A 15,595-nucleotide genomic window follows, 5' to 3' on the forward strand; every position below is an offset into this window, starting at 1 on the left:
ATGATTAATTCTCTATAGAACGTAGGTTACTGTCAATTCTCCCTTTCTTCCCTCCTCTCATCAGTCCGATAACACCTTTGATAGAGCTATGGAAGGGCTATTATTTGTTAAGGTTACGACTATATCTTTCGATGTTGAGGATGAAGATAAAGCTGCTGGTTCTATGATATCTCTATTGTAGAAAATGACTCCTTGCTTGCTAATCTCTGCTACTACTATTGGAGAAACACTATCAAGGCTTTCTTCCTCTTCTCTATTTATTCTTCTACTACAACTCTCGGTAAGAAAGATATCTTAAACTAGCTATAAGGCTAGATAGAAGGAAGAAGGCCAGTGCTACTATCATCCTTCTTCTCTTCTCTTTTTCCTCTTCTCTCATCTTTTCTCAACTTAGTACCAATTGGGCATGTAAGAGATGGTAAGATTTGGATTGATTTGGGTTGATGCTTTAGATGGGGCTCTCCTCTTTTTATAGCTAAGGAAGGGGTAGAGTCCTAGCTATGTTAGGACTTAAAGAATCCTAATGTCTTTAGAACTTAGAGAGTTCTAATACATTTAGGACTTGGAGCTGGACCTATTATGGTTAGACTTGACCTATTTGGATTTGATTGAGCTTGAGTTGCGTGTCATTAGATTTGAATTAGAATTTGAGTCAAAATTTGGGTTGACTTAGACTTCGACCAAACTCAATTTAAGCCAAATTTGGGTGAGGCTTGAAACAACTTAAATATCTAATCTTAGTCTTTATTTGGTTTGGTCAGGATCAAATTGGAGTTTGGCTCAAACTATGCTAGATCATCCCTAATCATGGCTCCCATAATTTGGTGATTTATGTTTCATTATTTTTTTCTCTAAGGCTTCTTCTCTCTCTATTTGTAGGTTGGAGATTTTGTTTTGGTCTGTCAATGTGATTGGCATCATCATGCTTGACTATGCTGTCTACACACATCATTTTAATGGGGTTTTCCTTGTTGTCAATCACCATCGACATAAGGGCATTCTTTCTCTTCTCAAGGAGGTTGTTGCTACTCTTATTAGTTTCTTTTCCTTTTCTCTCATATTGGAGGAAAATTTGGTTCTTTGAATATCGAAGTGAGAGCCACAAAGTTTCAGCAAGCATTCACTATCCTCTTTGCTTAGCCAACAGATGTTAAATCTTTCATTGAACTAATCAGATCTTGGGTGATGAGAAACTTCCTTTCCTCATTTTAGAATTGATGTTTCTAGGATTAATGAAAATAAATAGCATCCCAATCTCATAAATAAAGGCTCCCAAAAATGAGTTAACATATGTCAAGCGAAACTACCTCACACATCATCTCATTGATGAATTCCTTTGTAATGGCGAAGTGTATCTTGCATTGTTGATCAATCTTCATCTTTAAATCATCATGAAGCTATCCAAAAGGATATGAGTGTAGATACTTTATCATCTCTAGGTTGAGCTCTCGTTGAGATGAGATTTTTTTTTGCTCCTTGTGTCAAAAATTATATCAATAATTTCTTTCTTCACTTAGATCTTTATGGTAAAGAGCTTTTCTCGAACCTTCAGACTAAAAGTCAAATTCGAGTCTATTACCTTTGATCTAGCCATCAACGATAGACTTAGATCCAAATATAAGATCAGTGAAAGTTTGATAGAGTCATCATCCATGATCATGGTTGTGGTTTGCTGACTTTGATCATTCTTCAACTACTTCTTTGGGAGAGTTTCAAGTCAACCTTCCAATACTTTTCTCTCGAGTGACATACAATTTTATAACGTTCATTTTGAGAAAGCAAAAGTTTTACTATTTCTAAAATTCTCTTGAGCCTTTAAGTGGCTCCCTTTGGCCTTCTCTATGGGCTTCTAGTATCGAGTATAATTATTTTTCTCGATCACCATTATCATATTACTAGTGATCAAAATATTATATACTTAAAAAGAAGCTCAACTCTATATGAATATGGTTATAGAGGTCTACAGTAAATTTCATCATCATTAAGTGATCGTCGAGGGAGGTTCCAAGTGTCACCACTTGTCATCAAAACTCGATGCATATTGTTCTATAGATTAGTCCCATCCTTAACATTAATAGTGCTAGTTTATCTTTCTTTCAGATACCATGGGATAGAATTCTTCTTTTATAAGTCTTTTGAATCATATTAATGGTATGTCTTCATCGTTATTGGCTCAAATATTGACTTTACACCATGCGAGAGTATATATAATCAACTTGAGTCGCACAAGCATTATTTTATCCTCATTGTAATCATATAAATCAAAGTAAGTATTAAATTAATCTATCCATGAGTCTAATACCTCAGCATTGATCGAGTCATTATAGGAGGGAATGTCAATGTGAACCTTAACACAAAAGAATTGAGTCTTTATTATAATATTCTATTCAGCCACATTTTCTTCATAATTGCAAGTCTCTGATGGAGACATCTCCCTCCTTTGTTGTGATATTTTTTGCTTGATCATCCTTCACTATAGGGTTGGTTTGGGCTTGCATCTAGCCCAACACGATCTTCATCTATAGAGTTAATATTCCTAACTGGGTAATAAGGTCAGTCAATATTATTGGGATGTTGTTCATTATCCCATCATTGGTTCTTCCTCTAAGTAATCGCAACTCGAATTTCAACTCTTGTAGCTCTTATCTAGAGGCTTTGTATCATTGTCTTATGATCACCATCCATAAGAAAAGGATCATTGTTGTGATACCACTTGAACCATATAGAGTTTAAGTTCGATGATCCATCGATTTAATAATATCTCTTGGATAGAATTTTTGTGGGAGGAGTTGCGCTTTTGCTACAATAAAGACAACTTAGAAAGGAAAAAATAATCTACTTTTATTGTGAATTTAAGGTGCCTAAAATAGAAAAATAAAATAAATAGTTCTTGAGCGACGATTGCTCAAAAGTTCTTATGCGATAAGTGTGGACAAATCACCCTCTATAGATTGCAGGTTATTAATTGTTCTCCCTTTCTTTCTTCCTCCCACAAATCTGACAACACATTTGATGGGGCTGTGAAAGGGTTATCATTTGTTGAGGTTGCTATTGTGTCTTTGGATGGCGAGGACGAAGATGAAGCTATTGATTCTATGATGGTTTTCTACCATAGAATTCTATCACTATTATAAGCTCTTTTTTTTAGTATAATTTGAGTCTCATCCTCTTGAGTTTAGTTATAATACTAAAATGTAGAATGCGATAGATCTTTCATAAAAAAATATAAGTGTTACAGTTCTCTCCTAAGCCTTGAAAAGGATAAGGTTATAAGGGGTCATCGATCTTTACCCATTGGCAGTAAAATTATTAGTAAAAATCGATGACCTTAAGAGAAGATAAAACAAGAGTAAATATAAGTCAAGAAGACCAAACCACTATAAAATTAATTTATCTCTCTTTACTCATTTTTTATTTGTAACTTAGTATTATTCTCTTTACTTGTAACTTCTATACACACTCAATACTTGATAAATCAAGTTTTTGAAACATATTAATTTCTCGATCGAGTTTTTAAATAGTTAAATTACTATAGCACAAATTCACCTCGCGCTTGTTATGAAGTCATAAAGTTGTTGAGTCAAGATCGAGGTGTTATATGGTCATTTTGGATCGATGTTGGGCTGAAATATAGCTCACTTATCATGAAAGCTATTGGGCTTGAAGCAAGGTCGAATTGGGCATGTTAGAAGGCCAAATCAAACCTAGATAGTGGTATCGCCAAGCCCAGATGATAGTACCGCCAAGCCAATCAAGTGACAGTTAGCCACATCAATGATAGTACTATCTATGTCATTAGTAGTACCGCTTAGGATAGGGATGGTACCATCCAAAATTCAAATATTGTAGTGGTAGGACTACTAGAGTCTAGTTTTCTAGCTTTGATTCAAAAGTTATAATAGTAATACCACCCAATTTTATGAAAATTAATGACCTGAAAAAAAAGATGAATCAAGAGTGGATATAGGTCGAGAAGAAAACCACTATACAATTGGTTTATCTCTCTTTGCTTATCTTTTATTTGTGACTTAGCAGTATTATCTTTAGTCGTAACTTGTAAACATACTTAATACTTGATAAATCAAGTTTCAGAATTAATTCACACACCCCCCCCCCTCCCCCCCTTTCAGAATTAATTAAGATACAAGATTCATTTTCCTCTGGCCAGAAGAGAAGTTTTGAGCCCCTTTAAGAGTTTATAGCTAATAAAACTAAGCTCGAAGAAGATTGACTTTGGGGAGAACTTGACAAACCACTCATATGCTACTACCCTGAGGGTTATAGGGAAAGTCTAACACATAAGGGAGTCCATAATCCTATAGAGGGTATCTACGAGATAAACATCGTAATATATTATGAGGGGTCGAATTTTCCATCATAGATGTCTAGCATAAAAAGTTTGAATCCCTAAGCGATTAGTTCTTTACTTATGTCTTTCATAAAAGGGGATTGTAGATACAAGTCCATCTAGGGTTTCTTCCCTTATTTTAGTTCTCTATAAATATCCTCCAATTGTTGTTCCATCTTATTAATGCAATCTCAAACCTCGGTCGGAAGGTTGGTCGATTGAACGATCGACTCATTTAGGAATTTTAGTTCCAACGAAGGGTTTGAGATTTGGGCCAATGATGGGGAATGTACTTATGGTGGTACTTGGACATAAACTAAGTAAGACTCCACTACCATACTAGGAATGGGAAATGGTGATAGAGTGGGAGTCAAGATTGACAAAGTGAATGTAGGTGAGGTTTAATGAGCAAGTTGAGGAAGGTAGAGCACAACGATTTGGATTGTTTCAATTAAAATATATATTTGTTAGATCTGGGTATGAAGGGTTTCTGCATGAATATTCATGGTTAGAGAGCTATAGAAGGAGATTGGATAAAGTTTGAACTTGGAAAAACTATCCAAAAAGGTTGTGGTTCGATATAGGGAGGGGATTCAAAGTGGTTGACACTCTTAGTTCTCCCTAATTTAGGATCATTAATCATTAAAATTTGAGATCCACAAAGAAACATTCGAGACCATTAGACTCGATCTGTTGAGGTTCAGGGGATTTGAATCCTCGAGATTTATCTAAGATGGACCCACATTGTTTTCTTGATATATACCGGCCAGCCATCTTTTTAGCGTCAATCTGTTAGAGTAAATTTTGGTTGTTTAAGTTGGAAGCCGACTCGGATCCAACCTGACCCTTTTCGAGTCTTTCTCAAGGTAGAGCTCGTTGAGTCGGATGGCTAAACCCTGTAAAACTATATCGAGGGTGTTTTTGATAATACCCCTTCAATATTAAAGTCAATAATCTAAATAAACTAGTCAATTGTTTTGAGTGTACTGAGTGATCCCTTTTATAGTGGATGTTTGGGAGGGATATTACACTAATAGTACCGTAACAAAAATAAAAGAATTGATCATAACCACCATTCATCAACATTGAACCATTATACCTTCTGTTATCGGTCGGTGTTAGACTATTATGCTTGTATTGTTACACTTATTTACCATGTTATTTATATGATAATAGGTGCACAAATATTGTCCATGCTCATTTTTACATGGATATGATTATGTGAAGTTGAGATAAGGATGAAAGGTCACTAAAAACAGTTTTCGTATGTCGGATACAAAATGATAGTATTACCATATCATAGCGATGGATCAGCCACATCACTTTTGTAGTAGTTAAAAACTTTCACGCTACCTAAGTCTCGGCCCCCAACACCATAGTGTCCCCATCAGACGGCTGCCAAACTCGAAAGAGAATAGATCTAGCGGCCTACAGTTACCGTTGGCATATGTTATTTGCATGGTAATCCTTCAAATATTTTCACTTGTATTTTTTTAATTTTTGAAAGAAAGAAACTATTTATTAGATATCATGGGAAAAGATCCATAGTTTGCTTTTGCAGTTCCTTTCTTAAAGTTTTTTTTTTTTTAATTTAGAGTGTGGTTCATTTTAAAACTTTGAGGGGAAGTCTTATGCTATTTTTCATCATTCTTTCATATTTTTGGGGATTAATATTATTATATAGTTAAGATTAGTTTTGACCAAAAGCATGTAATAAGATAGATACTAACCAGTAGGGAATAGATAGCTGTTTGAACTAATAGAAACTAATTAATATATAAATAGTACACCAAAGAACCTAACATTCGTAATAGCCATCTCAAGCAACCATAGAAAAGAAACACCTTTTTCATCATCGCTTTAATTTTTTTAGAGAATTACTTCTTTAATTATTTATAGAACACAACAAGCAAGCTGAGATTGCATGCGGTAGACATTAATTTGGAACAGGTTTGTGTTTCCATCTCATCTACCTCGTCTGGTTTTGAGCTCTAAGAACCCACAAGCGACCACCGGACGCAGATCAGATCACCGAGTTCGTTCATGTTTGTCCGGTCGTCACTCACTCCTGTTGTCCGGTTGTAACCTAACCCTCGGCAAGCCCGACCCAGGTGACCATTAATGGTGAACAGTTGCATGCATGCAGGTCCCTACGTGTCGAAGGGTGGAGAGACTGCCGCATGCACTTCCTTGCTCGCTCACCCCTCCATGATCTGTAAATGCATGCAGCCACCATAACTCTCTGGTACAGCTTCACCCTGATCCCCATGGAGATCAAGAAGGCAACCATCGTTGCATTCCTCTTGGCACTTCTCCTCCTGGCTTCTCGTAAGTCATAGATGAAGACAGAAGTTTCTGTGGTGTTAAGTTCCAGCTTAATCATATGCAGTTTTGATGCAGAGGAGGAGGGCGTGGAGGCGAAGATCTGCAGGTTGCCCAGTATAGGTTTCAGAGGGCCATGCACTTCCGATAAGAACTGTGCCAAGGTTTGCCAGAGGGAAGGCTTCGACAGCGGCGACTGCGAGGGGTACACCATGGGATGCCTCTGCAACAAGCACTGCTGATCCACCAACAGCAGTCGTTGCTGTGTTATGTATAAGCCACTGCGGGTCCCAATAAGTGAGTTCTTCTCACTGTCACATGTCCTTGAGGTGGACTGGATGTTGTTCTCTTTGTTTTGGTAGTGTTAATAAGAAGAGTCATACGTGTGTGATGCAGTAAACCCCAGCGTTCATCCCAGGATCTCCTCTCCTTGCAAGAACAAATGGATTAGAGATTAGTCTCGTGATACTAAAAAGAACTAAAGAATATAAAGAATGAATTATTGTAAGTTGAATTGCTGAGAGTAATTATTATGCGCCAAAATAATTAAGGTAGTCAAAGCGTGTTACCGAGGAAGTAAATGCTGAGGTGATCTCAAGTGGGAAGCGTCGTTGCTGCGTGTATCCTCTCACCACCTCGAACATCCAACCAGAGATTTTTGCAGAGGAATCGTTTAGGGTTCTCAAAAGAGCATTAATCTTAGATGAGTCAAACTCTGAGGCGTTAGAGTCCCCTCCAAGCTTCAGTCATGGGCTTTGGAGATGGAGATCTCCATCGTCTGCTTTGAGAGCTTTCACCACGTTCTTGGCGTCACTCTCATGGTGGAGACTAAAGTGCTTCCAACCCCACAGAAATCTCTGCGTGAAGATTACCACCTGTGTACAACTCTTCTCGTCAAAGAGATTCACTCATGAGGAAGGACTCTCGTAACCTGAAGAAGATCTGTAGCAGCAGCTCATAAGCTCACTGAGAGGACATCAAGAACATGTTTGCTTGCAGAGATCGTATTGGTGAGGAGGCCCATCTTTGGCGGGAGGGGGCCTTGAAAAAGATGGTTTGACCAGATCAAAAGGGTTGGCTGGCTGGTGCTGTCAGGATGTTTAATGGTTTTACCACAAACAAAAGGAATGAGTGTTTAATGGGAGTGCATGATAACGAAGGTGCCTGAAACGCTTTCTTTTTCTTCAAGAAGGTACAGAGCACTTCTCGAGAGGAAAGATAACACGCAGCTGCAAACCATGTCAGATGAAATCAAAGAAGAGAGAGCAAATATAAAAAGGAAGCAACAGGAAACAAAGGTCTTTTTTCCTCCTTTTCCTTTTGGTTTCTACGACCCCATATTGATCTTTCTTTGAAGGGGAAAAGCCAGGCAGGACAGCACGGAAAACGGTACAAAGAAACAGTGGTGGACTTTCTGAATCCCCCACCAATTCCTGCAACTCTCCATTCCATACACAATAATAATAATAATAATGATAATAAACCCAACTTCCAATGTGTTTGCGCTTCTGGTTGATCCGCCCATCATTTTCTCTCATTGTCTTTCTTTATGCATGTCTCTGTTTCCCCTGTGTTCCTCATTTGATCTATTATCCTCCTCTATATATAGACTCAGCAACTACGTTAGCCTTCCTTCCTGCATCACTTCTCTCCTCTGATCATCTGAGCTCAGATTAAACCAGCAGTAAAGAACTGTTCCTCTATAAACAAAGCTATATCTGGAGAGGGAGAGGGAGTTGGGTAAGGAGAGAAGAAGAGTGTGTGTGTGTGTGTGTGTGTGTATGGGAAGAAGAGAGTATGGAGGAGGAGGAGGAATGCCGGGGTGGCTGGGCGGACTGGTGGAGGAGAGCTTCTTTGTGGGCTGTGGACTCCACGAGGGCCGGAGGAAGAACGAGAAGAACATCTTCTGCCTCGGCTGCTGCACCAGCATCTGCCCCCACTGCGCACCCGCCCACCCTTCCCACCCCCTCCTCCAGGTCATGCTTCCTCTCTCTCTCTCTCTCTCTCTCTCTCTCTCTCTCTCTCTGTGTGCCAACCAATACACTGCATGTTTGCCCAATTACTTGTTTGTTTGCTAGTGATCTGTTTCTGTGTTCGTACTGAAGAATTCATCAAGACAAAGAAATTAATTCTCATATCCCGATTTGCTCCTAATTCTTTGTTAGTATATCTTATTTGGAAAAGAACCACATCAGTACCATCTTGGTCAAGTTTTGTTGGGCATCACTAACAACAGCGCTTGTTGCTGCTTGAATAGTGGTGGTAATAAGTAAAGCAACACTTGGTGTTCGTCTCTGATACTTGCAGTACCAGTAATTTTCCTTTGCCTTTTGTGTTTCTGATGCCGTATGAAGTCACCATGCAAATTACTGCTTCATTGACTGCTTCTGCATGATTAGCTCAGCTTTTTGTGGTTTGTATTCATGACGATTAATGCAGGTGCGGCGATACGTATACAACGATGTGGTTCGACTGGATGATCTGGAGAAGCTCATAGACTGCTCTTTTGTTCAGGTGGGTGCAGCAGTAGCTGATGTTTGCCAACTGGTGTTTCTGAAGCTGATATGATGATTGCTTTTTTGTGACAGCCTTACACCATCAACAGTGCCAAAGCGGTGTTCCTGAAGCCAAGACCTCAATCCAGGCCTCCCAAGGTCTCTGGCAACATCTGCTTGACCTGTGACAGAATCCTCCAAGACGGCTTCCACTTCTGCTCCCTCTCCTGCAAGGTTAAATCATGTCTCATCTACAGACTTGGCTTTGAGATGTAATGACATGACACGAAGTGCTGTAGGTGGATCACATTATGTTGCGAGGGGAGGATTTATCGAGCATACTGTTCCCGTTCGACGAGTCTGACTTCACCGTCTCCCACTTTGAGTGTCTTCGGGTGGACGGTACCGATCCACTCGATGAAGACAGAAACAGCTCAGGAGGAAGCGGAGGAGGAAGAACGAAGCACAAGAGTGGCGGTGGCTTCTTCCCACAGATGGTCTTGTCTTTGAGCAACAGGAGGAAGGGAGCTCCTCGTAGATCTCCTCTGTCTTAGTGAGTCTCATGTCATGCCATAGCATTCATTGGGCAGTAGAGTAGTGTGTTTGCTGGTTTGTGGAGGGGACTGAGGACTTCCATTGCTGACAAGGTGGGCACGTCGGCCACCGATTTTGTACTTTGGTAATAGTTATCTATGTGATACCTATGGATCCAATTCTATGCATGTTGTCACTGTCTTTGACCACATGAACAGAAGTAATGGAAGCCACAAACATCTCCCAAGAAACAAAGATATGAACAGCTTCATACAAAGAGTCAAACTTTTGTTTGACCAATTCCTATTTTTGAGCTTACTCTTCAAATCATCGAACCTTCATTATTGATCACGTGAAGGTCAAAAGTTTAGAGAGAGAGAGAGAAGTAGATGAATCGAGAAGAGAGTCTCTCCCTTGCATCGATTGGTCGAACTATGTCGTGGCTTTTGTTGGGGGGTTCCTAATGACCCACCCCCAACACAACAATTTCTCCTATTCCCAATGACAACTTTAATTGCAGTACAAACCACACAATCAATCACATTAACATCATCATTAATATTATCATTAAATCATAGAATAACAATGGATAGGATACATATATATAATTTGTCTCATTGGAACTTAAATATGATTAGTTATTCTAATGCATACCAATTTGAACCACTGTTTTGTCAATCTACATAAGTTCTTTACATTAATAAACGAATGTTTGCTTTTAAATTAATTATATAATTAGGTTATTAAGGGAGAGAAGCCATTGAAATAAAAAAAAATCTCATAAATTAATAAATCAGAAAATCAAAGCAAGATTAACATGGTTTGATTTTTTTTTTTTTGCCGATAGATATTTACGTATAATATCGATCAATTAAAGTATTCTCGAGCTAACCCTAACTCAATTACAAGCACATTTATATATCATCTCAAAATATTTAGGGTATAATCAAATATTAATCTTTAGGATTTTTTTTTTCTTGAATAAATAAGTTATTTTTCATATTTAGAATATTTATCCTTCACGATATTGATTTCAGAAATTCTAATATATTTATTAACCCTAATTATCATAAAGGTTCAATCAAGGTTACTAGTTGATTAGAAGAAGTTCTCCTTTTGTATTCTTGGTTCATTTGATGCACAATCGCCAAGCATTCTTCAGCATGTTGGACTATCTCTTGCACAGTTTCACCTCCAAAGGTCACCTTTGGAATGTGCATTCCACGTGAAATAAGAATGATGAGACTGTATGACATCGTTGCTACATTGCACTATTTAGATAGAAGAAGAATGGCGCCGATGCCTAACAATGCCAAGATCGAAATCTTACATAGGATCTAAAACAGCTTTCGTAGAATCAACACGTGGAAGTGTGTATGCATGCCTTTCTTTAGCTCTATAGCTCTTTAATTGATGTGACGCTCTTTGGCATCATCATTCTCTGTATAGCACCATCAAAATAGAAATAATAATATACATGTGATTTAGGTTCTTGTGCGTGTAAGAAGCCCGGAAGCCTCACCTGGTCAAGATAGAAATCGTATCAAAGATTGAGAAGAGGGTTGACTTATTCGTCACACATGATAAATTGGGATCTATGTGCATGTATGAGATTGGTATAATAAAATAACATGTGAAAGTGTTAATAACTTGTTCATGGCACATGATAAACATGTGTGCCTAAAATAGAAGGGTTAAGTATATCATATATATTTTTAAAAAATATATTACAGGTAATATGACACTCACATGATCTATCACTTATACAATATTACACTAATTAAGTCAGATGTCTCAACATAAATAGGTATATCCATGTAGTTAATTAGCTTTGAATTGACTTGGGTTTCCAACAATGGGTTCTTTTGTACCTGAGATAAATCTTAAATAAACTTCTTTATAGAAGAGATATGTGAAAGACTTAATAGTTTAAGATTAAAAAACAATCTAAACAAACTAGTATTTTATGTGCTATATATAACTATTATGTTGATCCTAATCCAATTCAATTTGTGTATAAGCCAATAAAAGTGACTTTTAGGATGCAAAAGGTCGAGGTTTTTTTTTTTTTTGTTTGGAAAATATAGATATATTTTATGATGTTTTTTAATCATGAATATGATAATTTCTTCGGAGGAATGAATGTTGGGCCCACCAGTGGGCCCGGTAACTTCCAAGAACAACTTCAAGGCAGCTGGGTACGCTCAATGGGCCAGAACGGCTCGGACTCTATCGGTCCGTCCAACATAAAGAGCCTGTTTCGAACCCATGGTTCCTGTACCCATCTGTGGGCCCCCCACGGTAGAGCAGTGAGCCGAATGGGCCCACTTCTAACCCCCATGGTTTTACGTGCCACATCACCATACACGTCCTCAGGTCAAAAGTCAACAAACGCGCGGGGAGCAAGACGACGAGACCGGCCCCCGCAATTCATGCGCACCAAACTTCACGAGGGTCGAAACAACTTCGTCTTCCTGGGTCCCACGTTCCCCCAACCAATTTCCAGGCACCCCCGGTCCGTACCTATCTGTCGCATCGGTAAACCCCAACCACCAATCTCCTTGTCGGTCGTAGTTTGACTAAACCATAGTCGTCATCTCTAGCGTCAGAGCACCGTCCGGCTCGGGCACAGTCGGCCCCACCGCTCCCAGACCCGTTCTTTACCCTTTGGGAAAAAGTGGAGGATGTGATCTAGTGTGGGTTAGAAACCGGGCGATACGTGCGGTTTAGTTTGGAGGTACATCAACGAGTCGTAATCGCAGGTGATTAGGATGCCTAATATTCTAAAGGCCTCTTGTGTTGCCACGGATCACGCAGTCGTCTCTCTCTCTCTCTCTCTCTCTAATTGTCTGCTTGTGTACAAAATAAGCGTCAAATTCGCCATGTTTGATGGGCAATTTTTCCAGCAAATTTCAGTGAAAACAGAAACGATGGCGACGATTGAATATATTCTTAACAAAAACATTCCAAAAAATAGAATTTAAAGACTAAATTACGTATTAATTTCCTGCAGTAGCATGAACAGTTTGCGTCAAAAGATCACATCACAGCAGTAAATACGATGCTTCCTCGAACCCACGTTTTAATTGATAGAGCGCCCAAAGCCGAACAACCCACGTGGCAAACTGTCGGCCACCTATGGTTGAGACATCGAAATCCGACGGACAGGAATTTACTTCGGTCGTCCGTTGACCCCAGTGTCTCCTCCCTTATATATGTCCACCCCCAACCTTTCGAGCAATCCCTTCCCACACGTTACGATGAGCGACGCCACCACCTCAGGACCAGCACGGTGGGCTCAGCTCCGCTGCTGGCCGCAACTGCAGCCTCCGCCGGCGTCGCCCGCGCCCCCGACGTCGGTGTTCGGATGCGTGTCGGACTCCGTCGTGGTCTCGGCCACGTCGAGCCCGACGATCGACGGGTCGGCCAAGGGCGCGAGCCAGCAGCCCGGCATCGAGGGCCGGGTGGGCAAGCCGGTCCGGAGGCGGTCGAGGGCTTCCCGTAGGGCTCCGACGACGATGGTCAACACCGACGCCGCCAACTTCCGCATGATGGTCCAACAGTTCACCGGCAACCCGTCTGGGCCGTACACAGCCGGCTATCACCCTGGCGGCGGACCAGTCTCCAACGTCAGTAACGATTCCGTTGAGCGAGCTCATCAGACGACGGCCTTAATGTCCTTTGGAAACCCTCAGCAACACCCGTGCCAGCGGCAGAGCCATCAGCCTCAGCAGCAGCAGCAGCAGCAGCAGCAAAACTATCAGTCACCCGATCATTCTATATTTACTGCAACTGGTGTTAGTAATAACAGTAGTGGTGGTTTCCTTCAGGGGTTTAGCAGCTCTGGCACCAGCTTGGAGGTGGGCGATGACTATTTCTATGATGGCATGTACGACCAAATGATGCCAAGGCCAGCCTCCACTGGCAACAGGAGTGCTGGGCACTTCTCTTGACGAAAAGGCATGGCATCATGTTATCAGTCGTGCTTGTGTTACTTCTGAGAGAGATAAAGAAGAGGAGAAAGAGAGAGGGCGCTGTAAATAATGTTATCAGTCAAGTTATGGATACGTAATGGTCATATGGAATCTTTCTAGGATGTGTTAGTTTATCTGTCAGATTACGACGTCTGGGACATACAAATAATTGGTCTTCGAGTGAGAATACTTTTAATAAGATTAATATAAAGTTAGAATTAGATGAAATAATAAAAATAAAAATTTAGATTAAGATAAATAAATAAGGGTGAAATGATTTATTAGAATATGGCAGATTTTTATTATTTAAAAAATAATTTTTTATCTTTTATTTGATATAAATAGATGATTTTGGATGAATTCCAATCTGGAATTATTTCTCATTTCTTTTATTATCTTCTTTCTCTTCTTTTTTAAGTTCTATAAAAAGTCAACAAAGTATAGTATTAGAGTTTGGTTCGAAGAAGACCAATAAAATATATCGATTAAAAAAGAAAGAAAGATCAGTAGATCTAGAAAAAAAAAATGACAAACATTTGAGTAAGTGTTTCTAATCAACTTCTTCCTACTTTTAATAGTGAAAATTATCAGTTTTGGGCCATTAAAATGATAACTCTATTTATTTCATAAGGATTGTAAAATTTGATAAAAATACAATTTTATTAAGTATGATCTATTGAATCCTAATATTATTGAAGATCGAAAGGATTAAATGAATGAGAATATACAAAAAGATGCAAGAGCTCTTTATATGCTACAACAAACAATTATGAATCCCTATTCCCTCTAATCACGATGATATCAATATAAACAGAAGCTTGAAAAATATTAAAAGTGTATTTGGAGACATAGATAAAGTAAAAATTTTAAAGCTTTATATTCTTCAACATATATTCAAAACTTTTATGATAAAAGATTTTGAATCTATCACTAGTTTTTTCTCAAGAGTCTATTCTATTGTAAACTAAATGAGATCTTATAATGAAGACTTCAAATATTAAATTGTAATAGAAAAAATTTTACGAAGTTTATCTTCAAATTTTGATATGATTTCTACTGCTATAGAAGAAGATACAAATATAAGTATATTATCTGTTGATGAATTAATGGGCTCACTTTTAGTTTATGAAAAAAAAGTGAATAAATCTTCAAATGAAGATAGATTATGAAAAAGATCTAAAGAAAAATTTTAAAATTAGATCTCAAGAGAGAGATTAAAATGGTAGAAGTCATCGATGATCTAGCACTCCAAGAAGAGAATGAAGCCGATCAAATAAGGGTTAGAGGAACTCTAATGAAGGTAACAAAGAAACCCATCAATATTTTTATTAAAAAAATAGACATATTAAAAAAGATTACTAGTACAAAAATAAAAATTTAAAATTTTCTCTTTGCTCTCACTTAAAAAATATGACTATCTTGAAAGAGATTGTTGGAATAACAATTAAGCAAATTATAATGAGAAAAATAATAGTAAAAAAAGGATGAATGATATCTGATGAAGAATATTCTAGTGAACGTAGCAATCATATGACATAGGATAAAAAATTATTTTAAAGACTAAGATGATTCAATTAGATCTATAGTGCATATAGGAAATGAAAGTAAGGTTTAAGCGACATAAAAAAAAAAACAACAACCTTAGCATTGGCGACCTAGAAAAAATGATAAGTTTATCAATTTGATGTTAAAGCAACCTTCTAGAAAGTTGTAAGAGAAGGTTTATATAAAGTAGTACGAAGGATTTGGAATTAAAGGGCTAGAATATAAAGTGTACAAATTGGATAAAGCATTATATGACTTCAAATAAGCACCAAGAGCATGGTATAACATAATTGACAAGTACTTTTTAACATAATTTTTAAAAAAGTTTATGAAAATTCTTATTGTCTATTTGTTATTGGATGATATATGATTTATTC

At 38.3% G+C, this 15,595-nt stretch overlaps 1 protein-coding gene across 1 annotated transcript; it reads left to right on the forward strand.

Moving 5' to 3' along the window:
* The first annotated feature begins 8,288 nt into the window (after positions 1-8,288).
* Positions 8,289-9,823, forward strand: LOC103988608 (protein RGF1 INDUCIBLE TRANSCRIPTION FACTOR 1-like). The gene is made up of 4 exons (XM_009407192.3): positions 8,289-8,646; positions 9,110-9,184; positions 9,259-9,399; positions 9,465-9,823. The coding sequence occupies exons 1-4, from the start codon at positions 8,452-8,454 to the stop codon at positions 9,717-9,719; spliced, it is 666 nt and encodes a 221-aa protein (XP_009405467.3). The 5' UTR covers positions 8,289-8,451; the 3' UTR covers positions 9,720-9,823.
* The last annotated feature ends 5,772 nt before the right edge of the window (positions 9,824-15,595 follow it).

The sequence above is a fragment of the Musa acuminata genome, chromosome BXJ1-6 (assembly GCF_036884655.1).
Source record: "Musa acuminata AAA Group cultivar baxijiao chromosome BXJ1-6, Cavendish_Baxijiao_AAA, whole genome shotgun sequence".
In the NCBI taxonomy this organism is placed as follows: domain Eukaryota; kingdom Viridiplantae; phylum Streptophyta; class Magnoliopsida; order Zingiberales; family Musaceae; genus Musa; species Musa acuminata.

Excerpts from the sequence above, each read along its gene's own strand:
- LOC103988608 (XM_009407192.3), top strand. The coding sequence starts at position 8,452 with ATGGGAAGAAGAGAGTATGGAGGAGGAGGAGGAATGCCGGGGTGGCTG. Across the intron at positions 8,647-9,109 it reads CTTCCCACCCCCTCCTCCAG|GTGCGGCGATACGTATACAA; the intron begins GTCATGCTTCCT and ends CGATTAATGCAG. Across the intron at positions 9,400-9,464 it reads TCTGCTCCCTCTCCTGCAAG|GTGGATCACATTATGTTGCG; the intron begins GTTAAATCATGT and ends GAAGTGCTGTAG.